The sequence below is a fragment of the Peromyscus maniculatus genome, chromosome 5 (assembly GCF_049852395.1).
Source record: "Peromyscus maniculatus bairdii isolate BWxNUB_F1_BW_parent chromosome 5, HU_Pman_BW_mat_3.1, whole genome shotgun sequence".
In the NCBI taxonomy this organism is placed as follows: Eukaryota; Metazoa; Chordata; class Mammalia; order Rodentia; family Cricetidae; genus Peromyscus; species Peromyscus maniculatus.
Window position 1 is genome coordinate 71,073,692 of NC_134856.1, and position 24,137 is coordinate 71,097,828.

The following is a 24,137-nucleotide window of genomic DNA, read 5'->3' on the forward strand; positions in this document are numbered from 1 at the left end:
CCTTGTTTATCAAATTGGCCAAGTATTGAGTCCCCGCTGCATGCGGCTCTTCAGATGTGTTCAACAGAAGCCAACTGTAGCCACTAGATTCAAATAATTCAAAGTCAACACTTTAATAATGACTATTTGATAGCTGGTCCTGTTTTATACCCAATCTCACACACATCTCGTCGGTTCTTTCGTGGATTTATGAGGCGGACAGTCGCAGGGAGAGTAACCTAGTTTGTAGGACCAGTCGATGTGTTTACTGTTATTTATTTAACAGGAAAACCAAGGCTAGAATTCTCCTTACCTAATGACCTCTAATCCATTCTCGAGCCTCAAAAAACATAAATTCAATCAATTAACATGACAATCTAAGGAAAAGTTATGGGTTTTTTTTTGGGGGGGGGTCTTTGGTTGTTTTGGTTTTGCTTTTCTGTTAAGAAAGAAACAGAAAGGCTGTCTTGTGACTGCGGCAGACCCCCACAGTAAACAGTCATGCTCCCTCAAGAGCACACCTGTCTTCTCAGCCACCAAAAATCCAGAGGATCTTCTTGTGGTCAGGCTTTTGTTCCACATTTGTCTGTGTGTCCTTCTGTATGCACAGTTCTGGCTCCACACAACTCAGGGAGTAGACCTTCCAGCCAAATGAGTCGCTGGACCCTGGCTAGACACAGACCTGTTGTGTTCCTCATCAGCGCCTGACAGCTGAGTTCCGTCAGGAGGACGGTAAATCGCAGCGGCCAATTCTGTTCATCCACAGCTCATCAGCAGCGGAGCCCCTGTGCTCACTGCAGCCCAGGAGCTCGGAACTCCTGGTTGTCGCCAGCTGCTGCCCAGACACATTTAGCTTCCCAGCCACAGCACCCCCTAAGGAGCAGGGAGGCCAAGGAGGTGTTTATCCTTTCAGTGTATTCAGACGTACATCCCATGTCCATGAAAATTCATGTGTCTCTTGTATTGTGAAATGTAACCTCCAGGCCAAATTTAGTTCCTGACTGTGCATACAAGAGTCCGGGTACACTCAATGAGGAAGGGCTCACATGCTCTCCCGAGGCTGAACTGAATCCTTCAACACAGCCAAAGGATGCAAAAACAGAATATTCACCAGCATAATCTCCAGCTTCCAAATGATATGCCCATGAACACATAGCTGATTCTGCTTCCTATGTTGACTCCTGTTGGCTGGTATTTGAAATTAATGTGCATTGTATTAATAAGGAATAGCTCCGCAAGTGTAAAGAGTGTTATGTTGCCGAGCATTTGTATATGTGCAAATTGCTTTGTCGAACTTTCTGCTTTTTGCAAAGGACGTTGTTGGAACTGGGAGGACTATGAGAGCACTGCTCAGCAGCATCGAGAAATACAAACCCAACATGGTTAAGGTAGCCAGGTGAGTCAGACACCACAGTATAGTGCTCTGTCCTTCCAAACAAGACCAAGGAGCATCCTCTCACAGAACACTGTCCCAAGCCATTGGCCCTGAACCAGGGATGCTGTGGTTTGACCACCCTGACAAAGAGCTCATCTGATTGCTAGCCTGAGAGAGAGAGAGGGGAGAGGAAGGCCCTTAACAGGAGCCCTTCTCCACATGCTTCTGGGAGCAGCTGGGAGAGCCCTCAGCAGTGGCTCAGCACGCTTCCTTTTATCTAGCACAGGGATGCCATGCTGCAGCCACAAAGGCGGGAGTTAAAGCAGGCTGCCATGATGGCCACAGGCTTCGGGGGAGGGTACGCAGCTCAACGGTGTTTAATTCTCTATGCAATTCGCATCCCGATTCATTGGAGTTGTTAAATGTTGGGGGGTGTGTTTGTTTGTTTTTAATGGCAGTTTGTTGGTGAAGAGAACAGCCAGAAGTGACAGCTTCAGACCCGACTGTAAGTGATTCAGGGTTTGGGGTGGTTGTCTGGTGTTGGTGTTTCATTTTGGCACTTCATGTGAGACTAATAGTCCGACAAATTCTTTGTCCCCACCACCTTGCGATGGAGGCTAGGGCTCCTTGAGCGTCCACATCTTTATGTTTGCATCTTTCACAACAACTCCATTGTATATATTGGATTTGTTTTAAATTTTGTTTGTTGTATTTTAAAAAACCTCACTGGTATGTAACTCAGTCCAGGCTACTATACAACTCAGCTTTGTAGCCTAGGCTGGCCTTAAATAGGCATGTACCCTTCTGTTCCAGCTCCCTGAGTCCTGGGATTACAGGTGTTCCCCTGGTGCGGGTGGATGCTTCTACTGTTACATTGTATGCAGTTGTCTGTTTTAGGGTGGAGATAGACCTACTCCCCTAGGACTAATTCAGACATTCAGGATCCCTAACTGGCAGCTATTGCCACCAATCAAAGAGGCACCCCAAAGCTTTAGAAGGATTATCCTACCTCCTTCCAGACCCTGCACATTCATTAATCTCCCTGCTACCTCCATCAAAAATTCAGGAACACACACAGAACGTGAGCAAGCAGAGCTCTCAGGATGCTGGGTTCACACTTGACTCAAACATGTGCTCTGGGGCACTTTGCTTATCCGGGGTGCCTTGCTGTCCTCCTCATAATAAGATTGGTTCTGATACCAGGAGGGACAGACAAGCCACTTAATTATTTATTATTCTAAACAAGCAGTGACTTTTTTTTTTTAACTTGCGTAAGGCAGACTTCAGCTAAAATTCTCTAACTTGCATTTGCTCTGAAGCCCCTAGGATAATTTGGCTCCAGTTCTCATTAGTAAGATGAAAAAAAATTAGACAAAGTAGTAGTATGGAGGGGTCAGGAGCCAGGGTTTCTTCATTCTTAACACGTATGTCCTTTGCGGATTCCTAACTGCACCACAGGTCACCTCTGGGCAGATAGCTAGAGTCCATGCCTATTCCTATTGAATACTGGCTTTGGGATCTGGTCTGTATGTCAATATCATTATGTGGGGTTATCAAGCAGAAATTTTGTGAGGAAATTTTGTTAATTGACATTGAAAACCTGGGGCTGGAGGGATGGCTCATCAGTTAAAAACATACTGTTCTTGAAGGGCCCAGGTTCTACTCCAGCATCTATACAAGGCAACTCACAGCCACATGTCACTCCATTTTCATGGGGATCAGATGTGTCTGGGCTCTATAGTCACCTGCATACACACACACACACACACACACACACACACACACACACACACACACACACACTGAGAGACAGAGAGAGAGAGAGACAGAGACAGAGACAGAGACAGAGAGACAGAGAGAGAAATAAAAACAAAATCTTAAAAACAAACAAAAAAAAATGTATCCAGTTAAGGGCAGGCATGATGACATGTGCTCATAATCCTAGCACTGAGGAGCCTGCAAGAGGGTCATGAGTTCAAGGATATCCTGAGACCTGGTCTCGAGAAGATACAAGGAAATAAAGCCAAATTCAATTAGTTATGAATTTCTTGTGTCATTTTATAACAACAACATAAAATAAGAGCAGCTAGGGTGGGGATGTGACTCAGTGCTGGAGCACTTGCCAAGAAGTATCCTAGCTCCCCAGCACCACACACACACACACACACACACACACACACACACACTTTTAAACAACAGCCACTAGCACTGTAAGAAGCTCTGATGTGCCAGGCCTGGTTCTTACAGGCACACAGGGGTTAGCTAATGTAGTCTTCACAACAGCTGCTATTGTTGTACCCATTTAACAGATGAAGAAATGGAATGTCACAAGCTTAAGTAGCTTAAATGCCAGGGTCATATAACCATATGAAGAGGGCTAGCCCTGAGCCCAGGCAGTCTGCTTCCGGTCACGACATTCGCCCACAAGGCAGGACCTGCACGCGGCAGTCAGCCATGGGGCTCCTCTGGTTCCTGACAACCCCACCGACTCATCCATTTCTTACTCCATAGCATCACAATGTTCGACCCAAGCCACGGTTCGGGGCTTCAGTTTTCATAGTCTGAATTGCCACACCCGTTGTAGGGACTACATTGCTCACTGGAAAGTGTTCAAGTAGGGTTCCCCAGAATCTAATTCTGTCGTGTTAGCTAGCTCAGAATCTGGTTCTCCTTTCTGGAGTGCATTCCGAGACAGCGTCTTTGACTCTTTGTTATGTGCTCAAATGCTGGTGTCTTCTCCTCTGCCCTTGCTTCCCCACTTTGAATTTGTTTCTCTTTGTTTAGACAGGGCCTGTCTGTGTAGCCCGGGTTGGTAATGAACTTAAAAACCTCCTGGCTCAGCTTCCCAAGCACTGACTGAGATTACAGACATGCACCACTATCCACAGCTCTTCTTGAATTATTCTTCCTAGAAAGAGCAAGCTCAAGGAATCAAACAGGCTACCTACTCAGTGACCCCATAATTCAGGACCCTAGAAAACTGATCCTTTATTTCTAGTACTTTCTGTAAACTGAAAGTATATCAGGTCATAGAGATCAAAATGATGGGCTGGGTGGTGGTGGCACATGCCCTTAATCCCAGCATTTGGGAGGCCGAGATAGGCCAGCCTGAGCTGGAGGCCAGCCTGGTCTACAGAGGGTCTACAGAGTTCCAAGACGGCCAAGGTCTATACTGAGAAACAATGTCTCCAGAGAAAACAAAAACAAAAACAAACAAACAAACCCTAGATTGTGGTGACCATAAAGATCACTGTCTGTGCTCCTAGTCCACAGGCTGGACCAAAGGGCAGTTTCATATAACTAGGCATCCATGTCTCTCTTCTTTTTTTTTTTTTTAGGTTTATTTATTTATTTTGCAGGCCAGAAGAGGGCACCAGATCTTGTTATAGATGGTTGTGAGCCACCATGTGGTTGCTGGGAATTGAACTCAGGACCTCTGGAAGAGCAGCCAGTGCTCTTAACCTCTGAGCCATCTCTCCAGCCCCATGTCTCTCTTCTATTGTACTATAATAAATGAACTGACAAGATTCCAACAGACTGAAGCAAGTTTGAAAACCATTGGGCCACACACATTTATCCTGCCTGAAGATCTCTGGGAGAGAACTGTCATCAGTTTCTTTTCTTTTTAAAAATAATTTATTAACTTTATTTTATGTGCCTTGGTGTGAAGGTGTCAGATCCCTTGGAACTGGAGTTACAGACAGTTGTGGGCTGCCATGTGGGTGCTGGGAATTGAGCCGGGGTCCTGTGGAAGAGCAGCCAGCCAGTGCTCTTAACTGCTGAACCATCTCTCCAGCCCCCACTCTCTACTCCCATTGTCTATTTCTTAATAAACATCGTCTTCCTCTCAACCACCTTCTTTTGCTGAACCCAAGTACCTTACACTGCATTTGTGTCCATTTCCTCTCAGTCCACTCCCATTAGCGATAAAGAGCTAATTAGGATCCCCGGCCGTGTAGATGCCCAGATTGGCACAGAAAGAACCCTCAGCAGTCTCCCCTTCAAGCTGAACAAGCCACTTCCTTTCCTCTTGTCTCCCAGGAGTCTTGCTTTCCAGTCCTTCAGCCGGCTGAGTCCAGTGACACAGTGGGAGAATTGCTTGCTGCCACCGGTACACCTGGTTATGTGGTTATGTATGGCAGAGCCATGATGTTTTCTGTTTGAATGGTCCTTTGCGCTTTTAAGAGCATCTCCTCAGGCATTATGACATGACATACCACTCTCTGTGAACAAAGGCACATGGCTAACATACACACACTTCTCGTTATCCACGGGGCCTCCTGAACACTTTCTCGACTCTGTACACTACAGACCAATTCCTCATACATGCTTTCCTGTTTGCCTTGTGTCCCCAAGCTATCATCCTGGTCCAGGCACTCACTGGGCTTGTCCTACACACTACTTCTCACTTCTGCTCCCCATGTAACTGCCATAGCAGCATATGGCAATAGTATGCCTGCATGCTCTAAACTTTCTTCCTTGTCCCTTTCTGCTAAGATGCTGGATTTGAGATCCCAGATGTCTTTGTGGTGGGCTATGCCTTAGACTACAACGAATACTTCCGAGACCTAAATGTAAGTGTTGCATACCAAACCCTAATCCTCTTTGCCTAACACCTTAATGCTGGCATCAATTTAACAAACTACTAAAAACAGTAGTAAAATGTAGCTGTATTTTGTGATGGGAACACTTTGTGAGACACGGTGAATTCTTCTAATCCTTCTAGTACCCTTCAAGGTGCGTATCAGGATGATGGAAACATGTCATGCTTATTTGTATTTTGTACTGAGAAGTGGGAAGCAGAACAATGGCCCTACACTGGTTTTTCTCTATCGTCATTGACGATGCCCAGCTAGTCACCACCAGCAGCCAATATTCTATATACCATGTGTTGTCTGTGTCTAGTAACTGACTGCTTGGGATTACAGTCACATTGGAAGGAGTTGTGTCAGCAAAGAGAAACAGACCTCCAGCATGGTACTCAATGGTGTGACCCCAATTAACCCTAAGTGATCTGGAAGAGGGCATCTTACCCAAAGAAACCAATCACTCACTATTATATATATATTATATATACATACATATATATATATATATATATATATATATATATATATATATATATAAAATGTCTCACTATTAGAAATTAGAAAGCCAAATGCCACCAAGACCGAGGGTTTGGGTATATAAGTGCTCTAGTAGCAATGCCTAGTGCTTCCTTAATACAGCAGGCTGCAGTCTCTAGGACGGCCCCCTTTCCCACGCCTTCACTGCTCAGCCTTTTCACGATCCTATCCCATTTCTTGCTATCCAAAAGAGGCTCCTCAGGTATAGATAGTGTTTTCCAGTATTTTTTTTCTCTCTTTTCAATCAAGCTGTTGTCATTTCACCAACGGAAAACTGTCTCCACCAGGGACAACCAGACTGTGGCCTCAACATTTCTACCAGATCCTGACTAGAGCCCAAAGCTAAATCACCAGAGAACCTTTTGTCCAGCATTGACTGGGTCTCTAGGCCATATGAGCACATACGAGTTTAGATGCACAGTAATTGATCACAAGCTGTCAGGCTGCTATTATCAAATCACACCTTGGCTGCCTCGTGTTTTGTTACCAACTGATGCTGACGGGGGAAGGGTGCCACAAAACACACTTGTTGAAAATGTCATAAAGGCATCTAACGCATCATTGGTGGGTTTTTAAACTAAAAATAAAACCCTGACACCTTTTCACCCTCTCTTGTTTCAGCACATATGCGTGATCAATGAACATGGGAAAGAAAAATACCGAATATGATGAAGCAAAAATCCTCAACGTCTCTTTCTCAGATAACATGATTCTTCTGCTCAGGAAGCCAGAGTGTAAAGTCCGTCTCCCTAGCTATCTTCACTCAGCTGGGTATAAAAGATTTTTTTTTAATGGGCTCATTTTTGCCCCAAGCCCCAGAGATTATAATGTAAATACTAAAGGTTCTTCAGGAAGAGAAGACTATGCCTGCCTTTGACTCATTCCAAATTAAACTTCTGATCCCCCCAATCCCTCCCACCTTTCTGCTCCCGAATACACCTTCTGCTTTGGTATGTCACTATGCTCAATGGCTCTTCCCAGGGGTACTCCCACCCAAGAACTCAAATATTGTTCACTTAACTCCTTTAGTGCTAGACTTTTTATTATATATCACATTTTACAGTAATCAGAACCTACGGTCCCTTAGCTTTAGCCCTGAGCCTGTATAGTAAGAACATAGCTAAATTCCCTTGCTAATCCAGGAGCGAAAGGACAGCCTCACGTGAGCGTCTGTCTGTTTGCCCGCTCCTGACAGGCCGTTATTAACTGCTTTGACAAAGCCTTTCAGAAGTGCGGGTACAATGGACCTTAATGATGTTATGAAATGAGCCTTCACTGTGTGCTCTTGAGCTTTGCTTCCTGTGTGTGATGACAGCATGTCGCGTGTGCATGGATGTACTCAACTGTGTTTAATACTCTGCATTTTAATTAGGAAAAAACACAATGGCAGCACGGCCCGCCCTCCTGAGCGGAATCCTTTTATCCACGTGGGATGTGGGCAAAGGGTGGGATTGAGAGGCAGAGGGTGTTTTCAAAAAATCAACACTAAGCAAGTGTAAATTTTTTCTCTTATTTGCATGGAAGAATAAGAGAGTTAAATATTGTCCTAAACATGAGCAGAGGTTGAATTATTTAGCTAAATGTCCTTACATGACTTCTCACACAATCCAGGGTGCCAGAGGAAGCACTCACACATACGGAAGTTCTTGTACATAACACCACACACACACACACACACACACACACACACACACACACACACACACACACCTATTAGCACCATCATATGTGACATTTCCTAATTTGTAGGGACTTTAATTAAAAATAAGCTTAAGAGTCCACAGTGCTGGGTATCTTGCCTCCTAAAAGGAGCAAATGCAAGATAACTAAACAGCCTTTGTTTGATTCTGAACCATCTGTGGCATATTGCTATATTGTAGAGTCCTTTAAACTAATAATATAATAAAAAAAGACATGTTTCACAACTGCTTACCCCTCATATACTTTTAATCATTGAAATGCGTGTGAGCCAGTAGCCTAAAAACATGACTGTGTGTACCTATCCCATGGTCAACCTGGATTAAATCCAAAACATGCACTAAGATAAGTAAACATCAAGCCAGGAGCCATCTGCTGCTTTCCTGTTTTCCTCCCCAGACTTGCTTTGTAAGAACAAGGAATTTTACTTGTGAAGAAAGATTTCCCTGCATATCTCTGTCTCAGCCAGAGAAGAAAACAGACTATGCCCAGATTCCCCAAAGGCGGAAGTCACAAAGGGAGTCACTTCTGGCTTTGTTCCATACCCAAGTTACTGATTAATAATTGTGTAGGACTGCATTCATAAAACTCACATTTTATAGACACTTTCCCACTATGCCATATTTCTACCCAAAGGCCTAGAAAAATAGACACGCACTTGGTTTTGAATAGAAATTTATCCATGAAGTATGCAGCTTAGAAATGTTTTCTTAAAAATCTTGCATTTTAAGAAAACATCATTATCATTTGTGGGGATTGTGTTTGTTCAGATTAGAAAGAAAATTGATCTATCTCAAAATTGTGATGGCTTGTATATTTATGCATCAAAAAGAAAAAACAGTAAATATATTTCTGCATTTTTTGTGTATCAGACTATTCTGATGCTGATATGAAAGACTGTCATCTTGGGGAAAACATTATTTCTTTTTCTCTTGCAAAGCTCTGACTGGGGTTTGATACTGCTGAGCTTACTCACATCACTCCAAAAACATAAAATCCAATTAGCAACAAATCCGTGTATTTATTTAGCATTTGTGAGGGACTAGCTTGGTTACTTTTCTGTTGTGAAACCATGACGAGAGCAACTTAAGGGAGAAAGGATTGTAGTTCCCCATTCCAGGCTGCAGTCCATCCTGCAGGGAAGTCAGTCTTAGCGGCAGGAGCTGGAAGGAGCTGTCACACAGCATTCATCCATACTCAAGAAACAGAGGAACGCATGCCAGTGCTCAGCTCACTTATATCATTTTATACAGTCCAAGATCCCCTGGTCAGAAAATGACCCCACCCACAATTAAGATGAGTGTCCCACATCATTTAATGTAATCAAGATAATACCCCACAGGCATGCCCTGAGGCCCATCTCTAAGATGATTCTAGATTCTGTCAAGGTGACAACACTAACTACCACAGACTTGGAGTAGGGCTGGAAATGTGTCTCCGTAGTGGGACCCTTTCCTGCCACACACAGTCCCAACACCACAAAAGCAAAAAAGAGTGGGTAAAGAAGTGTATGTGTTATATTGGAAATTTTAGACTCTTTAAACAATAAAATTAGTAATACCTTGGGGTTTTCCAAACAAATTAAAATGTCTAGTTAAAAACTGGCTGGAATTTATTCGAGTTTCAGTTTCGTACTCAAGTGTGAGGTGCAGATGGAGCGTCTCCCTGTGTTCTTTGGCTGTCTCTGATGGGTCGCCATGTTTCTGGTATTTTGAAACAGTGAAAACAACCTGTCAGAGCAGCTCAGCTCCTGTGGTAGACGCTTACGTCTTCCCAAAGAGAGCGTCCCAGGCATCAGGGAGCTACTCCCTCCCTTTGGAATAGAAATAATGCAGTCTAAAAACCCTTAGCTACACTCTCTGTCCAACTGTCTAATTTGGAAAATTCAACATTTGCAAATTTTACTTAATTTGCTATTCATGAAATCCCTTCGGATCCCAAGATGGGAGGACCGGCTGGTTCCAGGAAGGAAGGAGGGGATTGGTGAAGAGGTATGAAAGACCGAGAAAAGGATGCTCTTGAGGGAGCCTGCACGGTCACCTGGCCGCAGTCAGACTTCAGGGCTGCATCCGAACCCTGAGTAGAGAAGGTACCCTCGTCTTTTGCACAGCAGGACCGCACCCGTGGGCATGACAAAGCTGTGGTACAAGGACCGGCAAAACAACAGTTAACACATCAGGACCCGATGTGGTGCGCAGTGTGGGGAGAGGCAGGAACTGTGGAAAGACAGTCCACACCAGTCACAAAAGCCACGCTCCGGAGGCTTCATGCACTGCAGACACCATGCCCAGGAGGATCATGGGACAGGACTGTTGATGGACGTGTGGAGGAAGCTCAGAGCAGACAGGAAGGAGCACTGCTGAGGTGTAGGCTGTCTGCGCTGCCTGAGCCTGCTGAGGACACTGGGCTGGTCGGACTCCACGCTCATCCACCCAGGATCCTTGCTAATGGCTGCAGTGCCCCCGGAAGTGGTTGCTTTTACCGAAAAGGCGTCTTTTTCTTACCTTTTCAAAGTTGGGTTGGTTGGGTTGTTCTTGATGCATGTGGTTTCCCAGCTGGAAGTGGATGGATTTTCCCACCAGAGCAGACTTCCCTCAGAAATGAAAGGCAAACATGAAGACATGTAGACATGAAAAGTTGGGGCACAATCCTACATTTTCAAAGCGGGGGAAGTAAGCCTGAACTCACGTCACCATGGCCTCATTTGGGGATGGGGATGGGGAGTCGAGACAGAGTTTCTCTATGTATCCCTGGAACTCACTATGTAGACCAGGCTGGCCTTGAACTAAGAGATCCGCCTACCTCTGCCTCCCAAATGCTGGCATCTACAGCATGGCTCCATGGCCTCACTTTTTAAGGAGAGCCTGGTGAGTGTTGAGTAGACTTCAGAAGGCTGAGTGCAGAAGGTTCACTTGAGAAACCTGGGTCAGAAGAGACAGATGGTGGCAATTTTCAGTAGATAGGTAGGGTTGTGATGTACTGCAGTGGTACTTAACCCTAACAAAGAAAAAAAAATAAGAAAGGACAGGGAAGACACTTGTGTTTTTTTGTTTGTTTGTTTGCTACAGAGAGCAACACAATCCAGAGAGAGGAATCAGTTATTTATTGCTTTGTGTGGTGGCTAGTTTTATGTCAACTTCACACAAACTAGAAATATCTGAAAGATGAGAACCTCAATTGAGAAAATGCCTCCACGAGAGCCAGCTGTAGGGCATTTTCTTATTTAGTGATTGATGGGAGAGGGCCCAGCCTATGGTGGGTGATGCCATCCCTGGGCTCTGGCCCTGGGCTGAGCAAGCCAGTCAGTAGCACTTCTCCATGACCTCTGCATCAGTTCTTGCCTCCAGGTTCCTGCCCTGTTTGAGTTCCTGTCCTGACTTCCTTCAACAACAGACAGTGATGTAGACGCATAAGCCAAATAAACTCTTTCCTCCCCGACTTGTTTTTGGTCAAGGTGTTTCATCATAGCAGTAGAACCCTTACTAGGATGCTTTGTAACAAAACATCCCCAGGCTGAGGAGCTTAAACCAACAATAGGTATTTATTTGGCATATCTTGTGTCTGGGAGAGGCATGGTCTGGGTACTTCTGTCCCATGAGGTCTGACGCTTCAGACAGAAGACCTAAATTTTGAGAGCTTCAACACTAAACTGCCTAGTAGGAAGGACAACCATTAACTGCTCAAGATTAAGTTAGTGCTAAATAAAAGCAGCGATGCACGTCCTCGTTCAAGCCAGCTATACCACCGTTGCTCAGTAACCTGGCATGGCATGCGATACCACAAGGGGCAGGGCAGACATGGGACATTTCCCTTCTCATAGAAAGTCACATAAACACCCTGACCTGAACGTTTATGTGTCACTGTTGGCTCTCAGCTGAGAGCATCTCCCGCGTGCCTTTCTCTAAGGCCCTGGCTTCCTCAAAACATGGCAGCTGTGTTATAAAGGTAAGGGGTGGGCCTACATTGGATTTTGTATGGCGGATTCACTTCTACCACATTTCTTTTAAGTTTGGAGTTACAAAGGAAGGAAGAAGACTACCACAACCTGATAGAAGAATAGTAATGTATTATAAGATCAAATGGGATGGGTGTATGTTGCTGTGACTACTTTTAGAAAGTCAGCCCCCTCAGGAAAGTTATATGCCGTGGTGGTTTGAATAGATATGGCTCCCATAGACTCATGTGTTTGAATGCTTGGTCCATAGAAAGTGGCACTATTAGGAGGTGTGGCCTTGTTGGAGTAGGTGTGGTCTTGTTGGAGTAGGTGTGTCGCTGGGGGCAGGCTTTGAGGTCTCATATGCTCAAGCCAGGCCTAGCGTGGCACGGTCTCTTTCTGTTGTCTGCTGATCAAGATGTAGAACTCTGAGCTTCTTCTTCAGCACCATGTCTGCCTGCAGGCTGCCATGTTCTCTCCATGGTGATAATGAACTAAATCTCTGTAAGCAAGCCCCAATTAAATGTTTTCCTTTACAAGAGTTGCCGAGGTCAGCAGGGCGGTGGTGGTGCACGCCTATTATCCAAGAAGTTACTAGGGAGGCAGAGGCAGGCAGATCTTTGTGAGTTTGAGGCCAGCCTGGTCTACAGAGTGAGTTTCAGTACAGCCAAGGCTACACAGAGAAACCTGTCTCTGGGTGGGTGGGGTGTGTGTGGGGGGGAGTTGCCATGGTTATGGTGTCTTTTTATAGCAATAGAAACCCTAACTAAGACATATATCCTGTGCATTTCCTATTAATAAGATCGATGAAGAAGTTGATTATTCAGTGGTTATAATGTGTGGGTAAAAACATATCTACTTACGCATGTTCTTTGTGTATGTATGTGTGTGTGTGTGTGTGTGTGTGTACATGTGTATAAAATGTGCATGTGTGCATGAATTTGTATGTGAATGCAGGCACCTGTGTGTAGGGATCAGAGGACAACTTTGGATATCAGCCCTCACTTCCCACCTTGTTTTAAAGCAGGATCCTCTTTGTTGTTTTCCACCGCAGATGCCAGGCTAGCCTGTCCACTGCTTCTAGGGTTTCTCCTGTCTCCACTTCCGATCTCCTACTAAGAGAGCCAAAATCGTGGATGTTTGTGTTATGTGTACAGCTGTTGTGTGGTTCTGGGGATTCTAACTGAGGTCTTCACCCACCGAGCCATCTCCCAGCCATGTTTATATGTATGCATTTGTTTCTCTTTGTTCTTGAGGGTAGATGTGCTATGGGCAGCTGTCTCCATCTTTTGCCTCTGTGACTTCCCTGCAGTGATGGACTATGGCCTGGAATTGTGAGCTAAAATAAACCCATTCCTCCCCTAAGTTTCTTTTGGTCAGGGTATTTTATCACAGCAACAGAAACAAGTGTGTGTGTGTGTGTGTGTGTGTGTGTGTGTGTGTGTGTGTGTGAGAGAGAGAGAGAGAGAGAGAGAGAGAGAGAGAGAGAGAGAGAGAGAGAGAGAGAGAGCACCTCAGTTAGGGTTACTATTGCTGTAATGGAACACCATGACCCAAAGCAACTTGGAGAAGAAAGGGTTTACCACACTCACAGTTCCATGGAACAGTCCATCATCAAAGGCAGTGAGGGCAGAAATCCACACAGGGCAGGAACCTCAAGGCAGGAGCTGATGCAGAGGCCATGGAGGGGTGCTGCTGGCTGACTTGCTCCACATGGCTTGCTCAGCCTGCTTTCTTATAGAACCCAGGACCACCAGCCTAGGGATGGTATTACTCACAATGGTCTGGGCCCTCCCCCATCAATCATTAATTAAGAAAACACCCTACAGGCTTGCCTACATCCCAATCTTATGGAGGCATTTTCTTAATTAAGGTTACCTCCTCTCAAATGACTTTAGCTTTTGTCAAGTTAATAAAACTATCCAGCACAGTGATAGCATATAAAAATATGTAGCCGGGCAGTGGTGGCGCATGCCTTTAATCCCAGCACTCGGGAGGCAGAGCCAGGCAGATCTCTGTGAGTTCAAGGCCAACCTGGGCTACCAAGTGAGTTCCAGGAAAGGTGCAAAGCTACACAGAGAAACCCTGTCTCGAAAAACCAAAAAAAAAAAAAAAAAAAAAAAAAAAAAATGTGGGATTTGCATGAACAATGGGAACTAAATTTAAAATCAAAATTCAAGGGCTTCTACCTCAGTAAAATTTCTAGGAGTGTGGTGCATGTAGAGATTTTTCCTTCTAAGTTGTTTCATCTGCCCCTCCCACCACCAGGAAAGAAGCACAATGGTTAGTGGGCCTACTTAGATCCCATAAGCAGCATATTCCCTTCTGGGTGTATTACTCCAGCCCATGTACCAAACGGCTCAGAAAGCTACTAGTTTTAAGTGGGACCTGGAATAGAAGGCTCTAGAACAGGCCCAGACTGCTGTGCAGGCTGCTCTACTCCTTGGTCCATACATTCCCGCAGACCCGATGGTACTTGAGGCATCCATGGTAGATAAGGATGCAGTTTGGAACCATTGGTAGGGCCCCAAAGTTGAATCCCAGAGGCGGCCTTTGGAATTTTGGATCAAGGATCTACTGTCATATACAGACAACCATTGTTCCTTTCAAAGGTAGCCTTAGTGGAAACTAAATATTTGACAACGAGCCACTAAGTTACCGTGCGACCTGAGCTGCCCATCATGAGCCGGGTGTTATCCAACTCACAAAGTTATAAGGTTGGATGTGACAGCAGCAATCCATCATCAAATGGAAGTAGTATAAAATGATTGGGCTTACAGTCTTATTCTTGGAAACAGTAACCACCAAACCAGCTAAAAGACATTTTTAAAACAGTCTACTGAGTACTGATCAGCATGGTTCCACAATGGAAGCTCATTGGTACTACCTAATCTAACATCAACGGATGGTTACATGGAAAAACAAACAAACAAAACCCCAGACCTTCCTTATTATAACAAGGAAGTTGGTTCTGCCATGTGAATAATATCCAACAATAACCTAGAAAATTGTTTGTCCCACACAACTTCAGGATGTCTGTGCAAGTTCTTAGGTGTCCTCAGAGGACTCTGTCACAAGTGTAACACAGCAAATGTGGAAGAACCAAGCCTCAGGCTCACCATGGAGGCTCACAACCGTTTGTAACTCCAGTTCCAGGGGATCCAAAGCCCTCTTCTGACATCTGTGAGAAGTAGGCATGTGTGCAGTACACAGATATGCATGCAGGCAAAATACTCATACACAAATAAATCTAAACTATCTTAAGCTGTTAGAGAAAATGAACTAGACAGTGTCATCCCAAATCAGTTTGCTCAGAAGCATATTGTATGGTACATGCCCTGAACTGTCGTTCCATCCACATCGTAGAATCCCCTTTTTGCCCTCAAGTTACCTTAAAGACTAGACTTGACATGTGACAACTTATACAGGGCCAGGTGACGGCTCCCATGGCAGCCACGTGTTAAATGCTAGTAAGTCTTTACATCTGGTTTTTAAATTTAGAAAAAGAAACAAATTTCATATTTCATTCCTACCCACGCAGTATATGCACCCATCTTGAGACAGAAATAACATTGAAATCTCCCACCACAGTGCTAAAAAGCTTTGATAAATACTTGTTGATTGAATAATATGGGGTAATAAGGGTGGTTTGTTCTCTTGACCTAAGAACAAACTTGACTTTCTATCATATCATCAGTACCATGGCAACAACAGATTTTAAAACTACAGAGGAAGCAGGGCAGGGTAGCATAGACAAGATGATCCCAAGTCCAGGGCCTACCTGGGCAACTTAATAAGACCCTTTTTACAAATGTGAATTATGAAGCTATAGCTCAGCACTGGGATAATATGTGAGAAGTCCTATGGTCAGCACCCATGTCATAAATAATAAGTAAGAAGACAGAGAAGGATAGAAAATGGTGAGGGGAGGTGAAAGGTCTATAAACAGGAATAAAGAAACCCCAAGGAGATCTTAGGGATGGTAGAACTTTGGGGTATCAGGTTATGTTCCAGGGGAAAGGCTGACTCTTGAGAGTCAAGCAGAAAGAGTCTTGATTGCCACTGGAAAGAAAGATTGGTAACCTGGATTCATTCTGATATAAGGAGGACATTCGTCTCCTTTCTCTGTCCTGTAAGATACAAGGGCCTGGTTTCTAGCCCTAGCACATCTCTCTCTCTCTCTCTCTCTCTCTCTCTCTCTCTCTCTCTCTCTCTCTCTCTCTCTCTCTCTCTCTCTGTCACTCACACACACACACACACACACACGCTTTCCTGAAAGGAGCCCTGGGGAACAGCATGATGCATGAGGTGGGCATTATAGAAGTGATGGCCAGAGAGGGCCGGCTCCTTTAAGACATCAGGTCCTACATCCCTGCAGCGCTTTCTGTAATGGAACGTTGAGACACAGTCTGTGCTGTGATTCCATAGCTCTTAATTTATCCTACCTGGCCCTTTCCTGCTCTTGGTAGCATATTGTAGCTAGAGTTTTCCTGCCTTGCCCACAGTTAGGATAAATCTTTGTCACCTGCCAGTCCCACAGCTGCTCAGACCCAACCAAGTAAACACAGAGACTTATATTGCTTACAAACTGTATGGCTATGGCAGGCTTCTTGCTAACTGTTCTTATAGCTTAAATTAATCCATTTCCATAAATCTATACCTTGCCACGTGGCTCGTGGCTTACGGGTGTCTTCACATGCTGCTGGTCATGGCGGCGGCTCGCAGTGTCTCTGCCTCAGCCTTCTGCTTCCCAGAATTCTCCTCTCTCCTTGTCCCACCTACTTCCTGCCTGGCCACTGGCCAATCAGTGTTTTATTTATTGACCAATCAGAGCAATTTGACATATAGACCATCCCACAGCAGCATATGCTATATTGAACTAAACAAAGAGATATGAGACCTCCTATCAGATCACCAAAATCTTATAAAAGTCTGATATTTGCTCCAGGAGTTTCTCCGAAGACCCCTTGACCCTGTCTCTGAAAAGCCTCCTCGGGCTCCACCCCCTCCCTCTAATGGCAAGCTCTGTCTCTTTCTTCTCACTCTAAATGAAGTTCTCCTCCAGGTTTTAAAGGGAAGCCTCTCCTTTAAGGCCCTGTTATACAGTGGTTAATACATTGAACCATTTCCTGTATAATGTTCTCTCCCACCTACAGGCCTAGCCAGCTGTCATAGCTTAGACATCTTTCCTTCTGGTAAACCACGTTTCAGCCTCCTCTCCATGTGGACTGGTACGCTGCTGCATTTTTAAAGCCAGTCTAGACCTCCCAAAGTCCTTTCAACTCTCTTTAACTATCAAGATTCCTGAATGGACAAAGGTCAAAGGCATTTTTCTTATCTCTAAAATATGCGTGCAGATATCCACTTTGATAATTAACCTTGACTAAGTTTAGGACTTCCTAGAAAATAAAACTCTGGGATTGTCTGTGAGGTGTTTCTAGATGGTTTAACTGAGAAAGGAAGATCCATACTGGATGTGAATGGCACTGTCCCTTACACAAGAGTCCTGCACTGAATATAAAGAAGGAAGCAAGCAGAATAGAACATCCATGGCTCTTGGCTTCCTAGCTGTGTAGGCAAGGTGACCCACCAGCTGCCTCATACTCCCGTTGTCTGCCTCCCTGCCCCCCACTCCCATGAACCATGGACAGAAATAAACCCTGACACACCTATACACACTTGATAATAAAAGACAGCTAGGACTATCAACAGCTAAATAGGACTATCAAAAGCTAAATATCTTCCAGAGTATTTTAGATCAATTGGTCCTAAGTTTAGCTGTGTGTTTGTTTTTTTGATCCTACACTGTATACACAGTTCTCATTCACTTACCCAACGTTCGCTTTCAATATCATTCACATTTATAACTTAAGGAGTCCTTGGAATTCCAAAACTGTTTGCTGCAGAATCAATTCTCCTCATTTTACAAGTTGCTTATCACACATATTACAACGTGCTTTAGCTGATGGAGCTGCTAAGCTCTGCTGCTCTCTATGACTCATGAGCTTTTTTAAAAACTTGAGTTCAACAACATCTGGCCGCTTATATAAGGAGAGAGGATGATCTTTACCATCCGTGATTTTTCTGGACAGCGTGTTTCTGCACCTGGCAGCCTTCCATTTTTCTCTCAGTGGCTGCTCTCTTTGTCTAGTCCAACAAGCATCTCCATTTCCCCCATGAAGATTAACACATGCAGGAACTTGGTCGACTGCTGCACCGTAAACTCTTGCGGTGATTGATTCCTGGATCTCTGATGTTAATCTGCTCGGAGTTGATTCGATGATCTCAAGAAAAATGAAAACTAGAAATAATTGAAAATGGATTCAAAGAAATAAAAATCCCCATGTTGTATGTGTCAGTGAAGAATGTGGTGGCCTTTTTGTTTACTTTGGTTTGGGTTGTGACTGGCCTCAAGTTTATAGCCATTCTTCTGCCTCCGCCTCCCAAGAGCTGAGATTTTGGTTTATATACCTGGTTTGGAATGGTATTTCTTAGAGGGAAATTTATATTATGAAATTTCTGTGGTCTCTCTGATAACCACTACAAGAAGATAAAACTTACGGTTTCCAAAGTGCATCTCTAGGTAAACTAGTTTCTTTCTACCCAGATGTTTTACTCATCCTTTCTGCCTCACAGTCCCTTAGACAGGAATGAAGTATGCATAATATTCATATGATGGAGGGGTCTAACAATGTTCCAGGATCTTCTTAATTCATAGTTTAGTCTGCTCTCTCTTTATCCTCTGGAACAGCAATAAGGGAAGGAAGCTTTCTGATGGGAAGGAATCACATTTGCAAATGCTTTTAAACCTTTCTACCATCATTACTTCAAGCAGAAAATACTTACAACAGCATTAACTGCAGCCACTGTTCTCCACATGTCTTCATTTCTATTTCTCCAGGGGACAGGGAAGGGTCCAGTGGGGAGCCCAGGTGTTAAAAAAAAACTGTAACAAAACTGGTATAACAATGAGATGATAATTGGTTCAAGATATTTAATAAGATCCAAATGACTTTGAAATAAGATGATGTTAACATTCAATTTAGGATGGTCATGAATTAATATTGGTTACAAATCAAATGTTCAACAAAAACTAGTTTTTATCTTCCCATGGAACTAGTTTAGTTTACTAATAAATGGATGGGCCAAATTTGATGGTTTGAAAGATTTTAATAAGTGTAACATTTCTATATCCTTTGTAATATGTACTTTAGAATATTTCATTTCATACTAAACACTGTCAGCCAGTCCAAAAGGAAAACAATTTTGTTTAAAATAATTTGTTTTGTTTTCGAAGGAAATGAGCATATACACTGAAGATGTGGCCAGCGACATTCTTTGAGGTCTTGACATAGTTGGAGATGTTGGTGATTTTGTAAAGCATCGTGAGCATCTTCCACTGCCCCTACTCTTCAGTGAGGCCTCACGTGTACCTACTCTTCCCTGGGGCAGCTTAAGAACTCACTATTTCCTAGAAGGTCTACATTCATAGCAGCAAATGTTCACAAATAGCTAAGAAATGGAAACAACCCAATCATCTGTCAAAGGCATTGATGGGTGAATGAATAAACAAAACATGGGATGTATAGACAATGGAGTGTTCGATACCCAGAAAGTAACAACAAAAAGATGGGGATGTTGCTCAGTTGGCTGACTGCTTGCCCAGCATACACAAGGCCCTGGGTTTGATTCCCCAGCACCACATAAATGGGGCATGGTGGCACTTGGGTTGGAGGAAGGAAGATTGGAAGTTCAAGGTGTCCTCAACTATGTAGGAAGTTTGAGACTAGCCTGGGGTGCATGAGACTCTGTTAAAAAAAAAAAAGGCAAAGCAAAGACTGTGGCATGCAACATGAATGAACCTTGAAGAAAATATGCCGAATGAAATAAATCAGTCACAAAAATACAAATCACACAAATGCTGTGTGATTCTGTTCATACAAGGCCTCTAAATACCTATGAGATAGATAGAAGCAAAGCCATAGAAGGCATATGGAATGGCCATTGCCAGGGGCTGGGAGTGCTTAATGGCTATGGAGTTTCATTTCTGCCAATAAAAACATTCTAGAATTTTGTGTGCACGTACCTAATGCTACACACTGCATCCACTGGAAACACTTAAGATGGTACATTTGGTATGTGTTTTGCTATCAGGATAATAAAGAAGTATTTCCTCAGAAAGTTTTTTATCTCTCTCGAGTTTTGTGCTTTACATTTTCCCACCGTGGTAAGAAACGAATGGGAACCTGTTGTCTCAGGGCAACCAAAAACCACATATGAACTTCTGTTGCTGAATTTTATCAATATTAAGCAATTCACTCTGTCAACGTCTGGTGGGATGTTATAAATTCCCAGATTTGGGGCAGGAGGATGCTTGGAAATGAAACTGGGAAGTAATTGAGTGCAGTGTTCCTTTTAAAAAGCTATTGAAAACTGCAATTAGCGCATGCCCTCCCTGTCTGGAGAAGTACATGTTCTCAGTGTTCAGATCTGGGATGGAAACCCCACTTCTGAAGTGAGAAGGGTGAAGGAGCATGGGTTCAAACAACCGAGTCTCCGGAGGTGTGCAGCTGTTCTGCTCCTCTCTTAAGCACTGGGGTCCGTCTCTGTTGTGTGGGTGTTTGAGGCAGAGTCCAAGTGACTAAGATCTGTTTCAGATGCTCCCACATGCAGCATTTAAGAACCTGGCATTTAGCTCAGTTCCTCATCTGCAGCTGGTGCCCACAGACTTCAGGCAGCTGAAGAAGTCCCCTTTTGGACTGGCATCTGTGTGGAGACAGGCGGCTGCAGGGCTGAACCGACCTTCGCTGGTGATTCTCCACCCTCCCCACATCTCTTCTCCAGGCAGCCTCCAGTTCCTACTCCTCTTCCTCCCCATCCCTAGACCCCTCCTCTCTTTCTCCCCATCCTTTTTCTCTTCTCTCTTCCTCCTCCTTCCCCCATTCTGCTTCCTCTCTTCCTCCCCTTTCCTCCTCTTTCTCTTTTGTGTTGGGAGTGGAATCTGGGGCCTCAGTATGCTACCACACATTCTCTACCACGGAGCTAGGTGCACTGCAGCCGTTTTCACTGTGGAGAAGGAGTTAGAAGGTTTCTTCACTTCTGAAATACACTAAGCAATTCATCGTGTATTGTTCCTAGGTTCTTGGATGTATGGAGGCTTCCCAGAGTTTAAAACTAAGGAAGACTGTCTCCAGACTTACAAAAAATACAGATCTTTCCTCTGAATTATTTCCTGTTTATGTGCGTTATATAATAACTACTAGACCTTAGTCACTTTCAGTTAGAACAGTCCTTTAATATCTTAGAGATCCTTTAAGACTGATGAAGATCTCAAGATTATATTGAAATGGAACCATCACCTTGACAACCAGCTAAATACGGGCTATGTAATGAGGCAAAACATACACAGATTTTCATAAGTGAAGCAAAACATACATAGATTTTTGCCTCACTTATGAAAACAAAGTAACCAACAACCGTTCAAGTATGTTATCTTCCAAATCACATATGGAGATGCTGTGCAAGCCTGCTCATAAGGAATCTATTCCATGCTTGTATGTCACTTCTGTGGCCAACTCTAGTCCAGGGTTTGTGTGCCCAGCTGCCGACAGAGCAAAACTTCTGACTGGCTTGTTGGATTCTGGTGCCCCGCAGGCAGAGGGAGGTGCTGACTCGTTGACACTTTGGCCCGCCTGGCCTTAGCACACAGAAATTTCTCTGGACCCACACTTGACTCCTATCCAGAGGCTCTCTGGCTCCTTGGTAATCCCAGCTTGCTCCAGGCTTTGTGCCCGCCTCCATTATCCACTGCTACACGACCCCCAGCTTAACTGCTGTGACCGGAGGGTTAAATCATCCCTTCAGCTTCACACACTTCGCCCACCCCATCCTTCTCCCACAGCCTTCCTCCCCAGCCCCAGAACCTCAGTCATGCTCTGTGCATTCATTCGCTTCCTAGACAGCAGCAAAGAGACCAAATGCCCTCCAGTCTCGGTCATTCTTTCTCTACGTTACTAATGCATCATTTTGCCATTCTGGAACTCCTACTTATAATAACCAAACCAACCCTTTTCTCCATTGTTAATAGTGTTTTCTGGGATAGTGTTTTCAGGAGCTTAAGGGCACAGATTTTGGAATCAAACAGGCCGATGTTTTTTAGGTTTTCCACTAACAAGTGGGCTAACCCATTGGGCTTCAACTCAGTGAAGCTGATTCCTACCTCCCAGTGTTGGTGTAGGATTAAGTGAGATAATATAAGTAAAGTCCTTGCTAAAAATGCAAATATATGGTCATACATAAATACTTCATTCTGGCCTTTTCCTATTATTTTCTCTGAGCATTCTTTTTATCTCAATTCTTGCATTTCACAAAATATTTATTTATTTTTTGGGGTTTTTTGAGACAGGGTTTCTCTGTGTAGTTTGGAGTCTGTCTTGGATCTTGCTCTGTAGACCAGACTGGCCTCGAACTCACAGAGATCCGCCTGGCTCTGCCTCCCAAGTGCTGGGATTAAAGGCGTGCGCCACCACTGCCCGGCCATTTCACAAAAATATTTTAAACAACTAACAAGCATGTTTTAGGGAAAGTGCTACAGTTTGGCTGTGAAATGTCTTCCAAAGGCTCATGTCCTGAAGGCATGTTTCTTAGGTTGTTACTAATGGAAGGTTTTGGAAGCCCTTGAGAAGCTTTGGATAATTGGGCATACCCTCCAAGGAACTGTGGGAGTCCTTCCTCACCCTCACCCCCACCCCTTCCTTGATGCCTTGTTCCACCACACACTATGACATGAAGCACAAGGGTCAACTGATCATGGATTGAACCTTCCAAAACTGAAACCAGGATAAACCTTTTCTCTTTATAAGCTTGTTGTCTCAGGCATTTTGGTACAGTAGTGAGAAGCTGACAAACACACCAGGTAAGATTTCTTGAACCTTGGTTTTGACGTAAAAATGTAGAATGTGAGCTTTTGAAGTCACTCTTACTCAAATTATGGTTAAAATAGTTGTGGGGCTGTTTTAATATGAACAGATGGCCTTTTTTAAAAAGTACAAATTGTTTTGGCAATCATCTTCGAACTGATTATAATCTTAAACTTTTTAAAAGAAGTTTCAGTTTGTAATCAAGAAACCAAAATGTCTTGTTACACCACTTCCACACAGAGTAGAAACCCTGGGAGAGATCCTCAGCCCTTCCTAGGCCAGTGTCTCAATCTCAGAAACAACTCTGTCCACCACAGCCTTCAAAAGGAGAGTGTGCCCGCTCACAGGGGAACAAGGACAGTTTTTCAGAGGTCTTTAGATGTGTGTGTTTTAAGTGTTTTGACTGCATGTGTGTATGTGCACCGTGTGTGGGGGGCCCACAGAGGCCAGAAGATGGTGCCAGATCCCCTGGAACTGAGTTACACATGGTTGTGAACTGCCATGTGGGTGCTGGGAACGGAACCTCTCTGCAAGGATAATACGTACTCTTAACTGCTAAGCCGACTCTCCAGTACCAAGAATTTTAATCTCACCATACACAAGCCTACAAACAGTTAGGAGTCAACAAGCTCCACCCTCCCTTACCAGTGAGAAGCAAAGAGGTGAAACGCCAAAGCCAGAACTCTGAACTTCCGACTTCTCCACCACTGATACCCAATCTAGGTACCAGCGAATCCTCCCTAGTGCTCACTCCACTTACTGTTCTTCTCTGGAAACCCAGACACACGAAAGGTTCTGACTGTGTTGCTTCGTGGCATAAACAATTAATGAAACACAGGTATTGGTAAAACAACAAACTTTAAGATGCCTATAATTAATATGGGACAAAGAAGCGAAGATCAAGAGCCGTCCTGGGATACTCGCCCTTGTCTCGAACTGCCCTTGTCACTGAGTCAAAGCTGCTAAACCGCCACCACCATTTGGAAATGCCCACTGCAGAATCAAACATCCTTGGGATTTCTATGGGGTCCGGAGAAGTATTTTTCAGTATGAGACCCATTAGGTAAAGCCCCATGGTGAGCAGAGGCCCTGGAAGGAAGTCCTCG

General features: G+C 44.2%; 1 protein-coding gene across 3 annotated transcripts in view; it reads left to right on the forward strand.

Annotated features, from left to right (window-relative positions):
- The window catches only part of Prtfdc1 (phosphoribosyl transferase domain containing 1), a 111,044-nt gene extending 90,757 nt beyond the window's left edge, over positions 1 to 20,287 (forward strand). For 2 of the 3 annotated variants that reach the window (XM_042278022.2, XM_015997458.3), the window contains 4 exons: positions 1,293 to 1,375; positions 1,813 to 1,859; positions 5,852 to 5,928; positions 7,102 to 8,408. In XM_042278022.2, coding sequence (XP_042133956.1) covers positions 1,293 to 1,375; positions 1,813 to 1,859; positions 5,852 to 5,928; positions 7,102 to 7,149 — 255 coding nt within the window. In that variant the 3' untranslated portion in view covers positions 7,150 to 8,408. Of the gene's footprint in view, positions 1 to 1,292; positions 1,376 to 1,812; positions 1,860 to 5,851; positions 5,929 to 7,101; positions 8,409 to 19,409 lie in introns of those variants that run through there. The other variant, XR_013051446.1, reaches the window with a different exon arrangement.
- Positions 20,288 to 24,137: the final 3,850 nt, after the last annotated feature.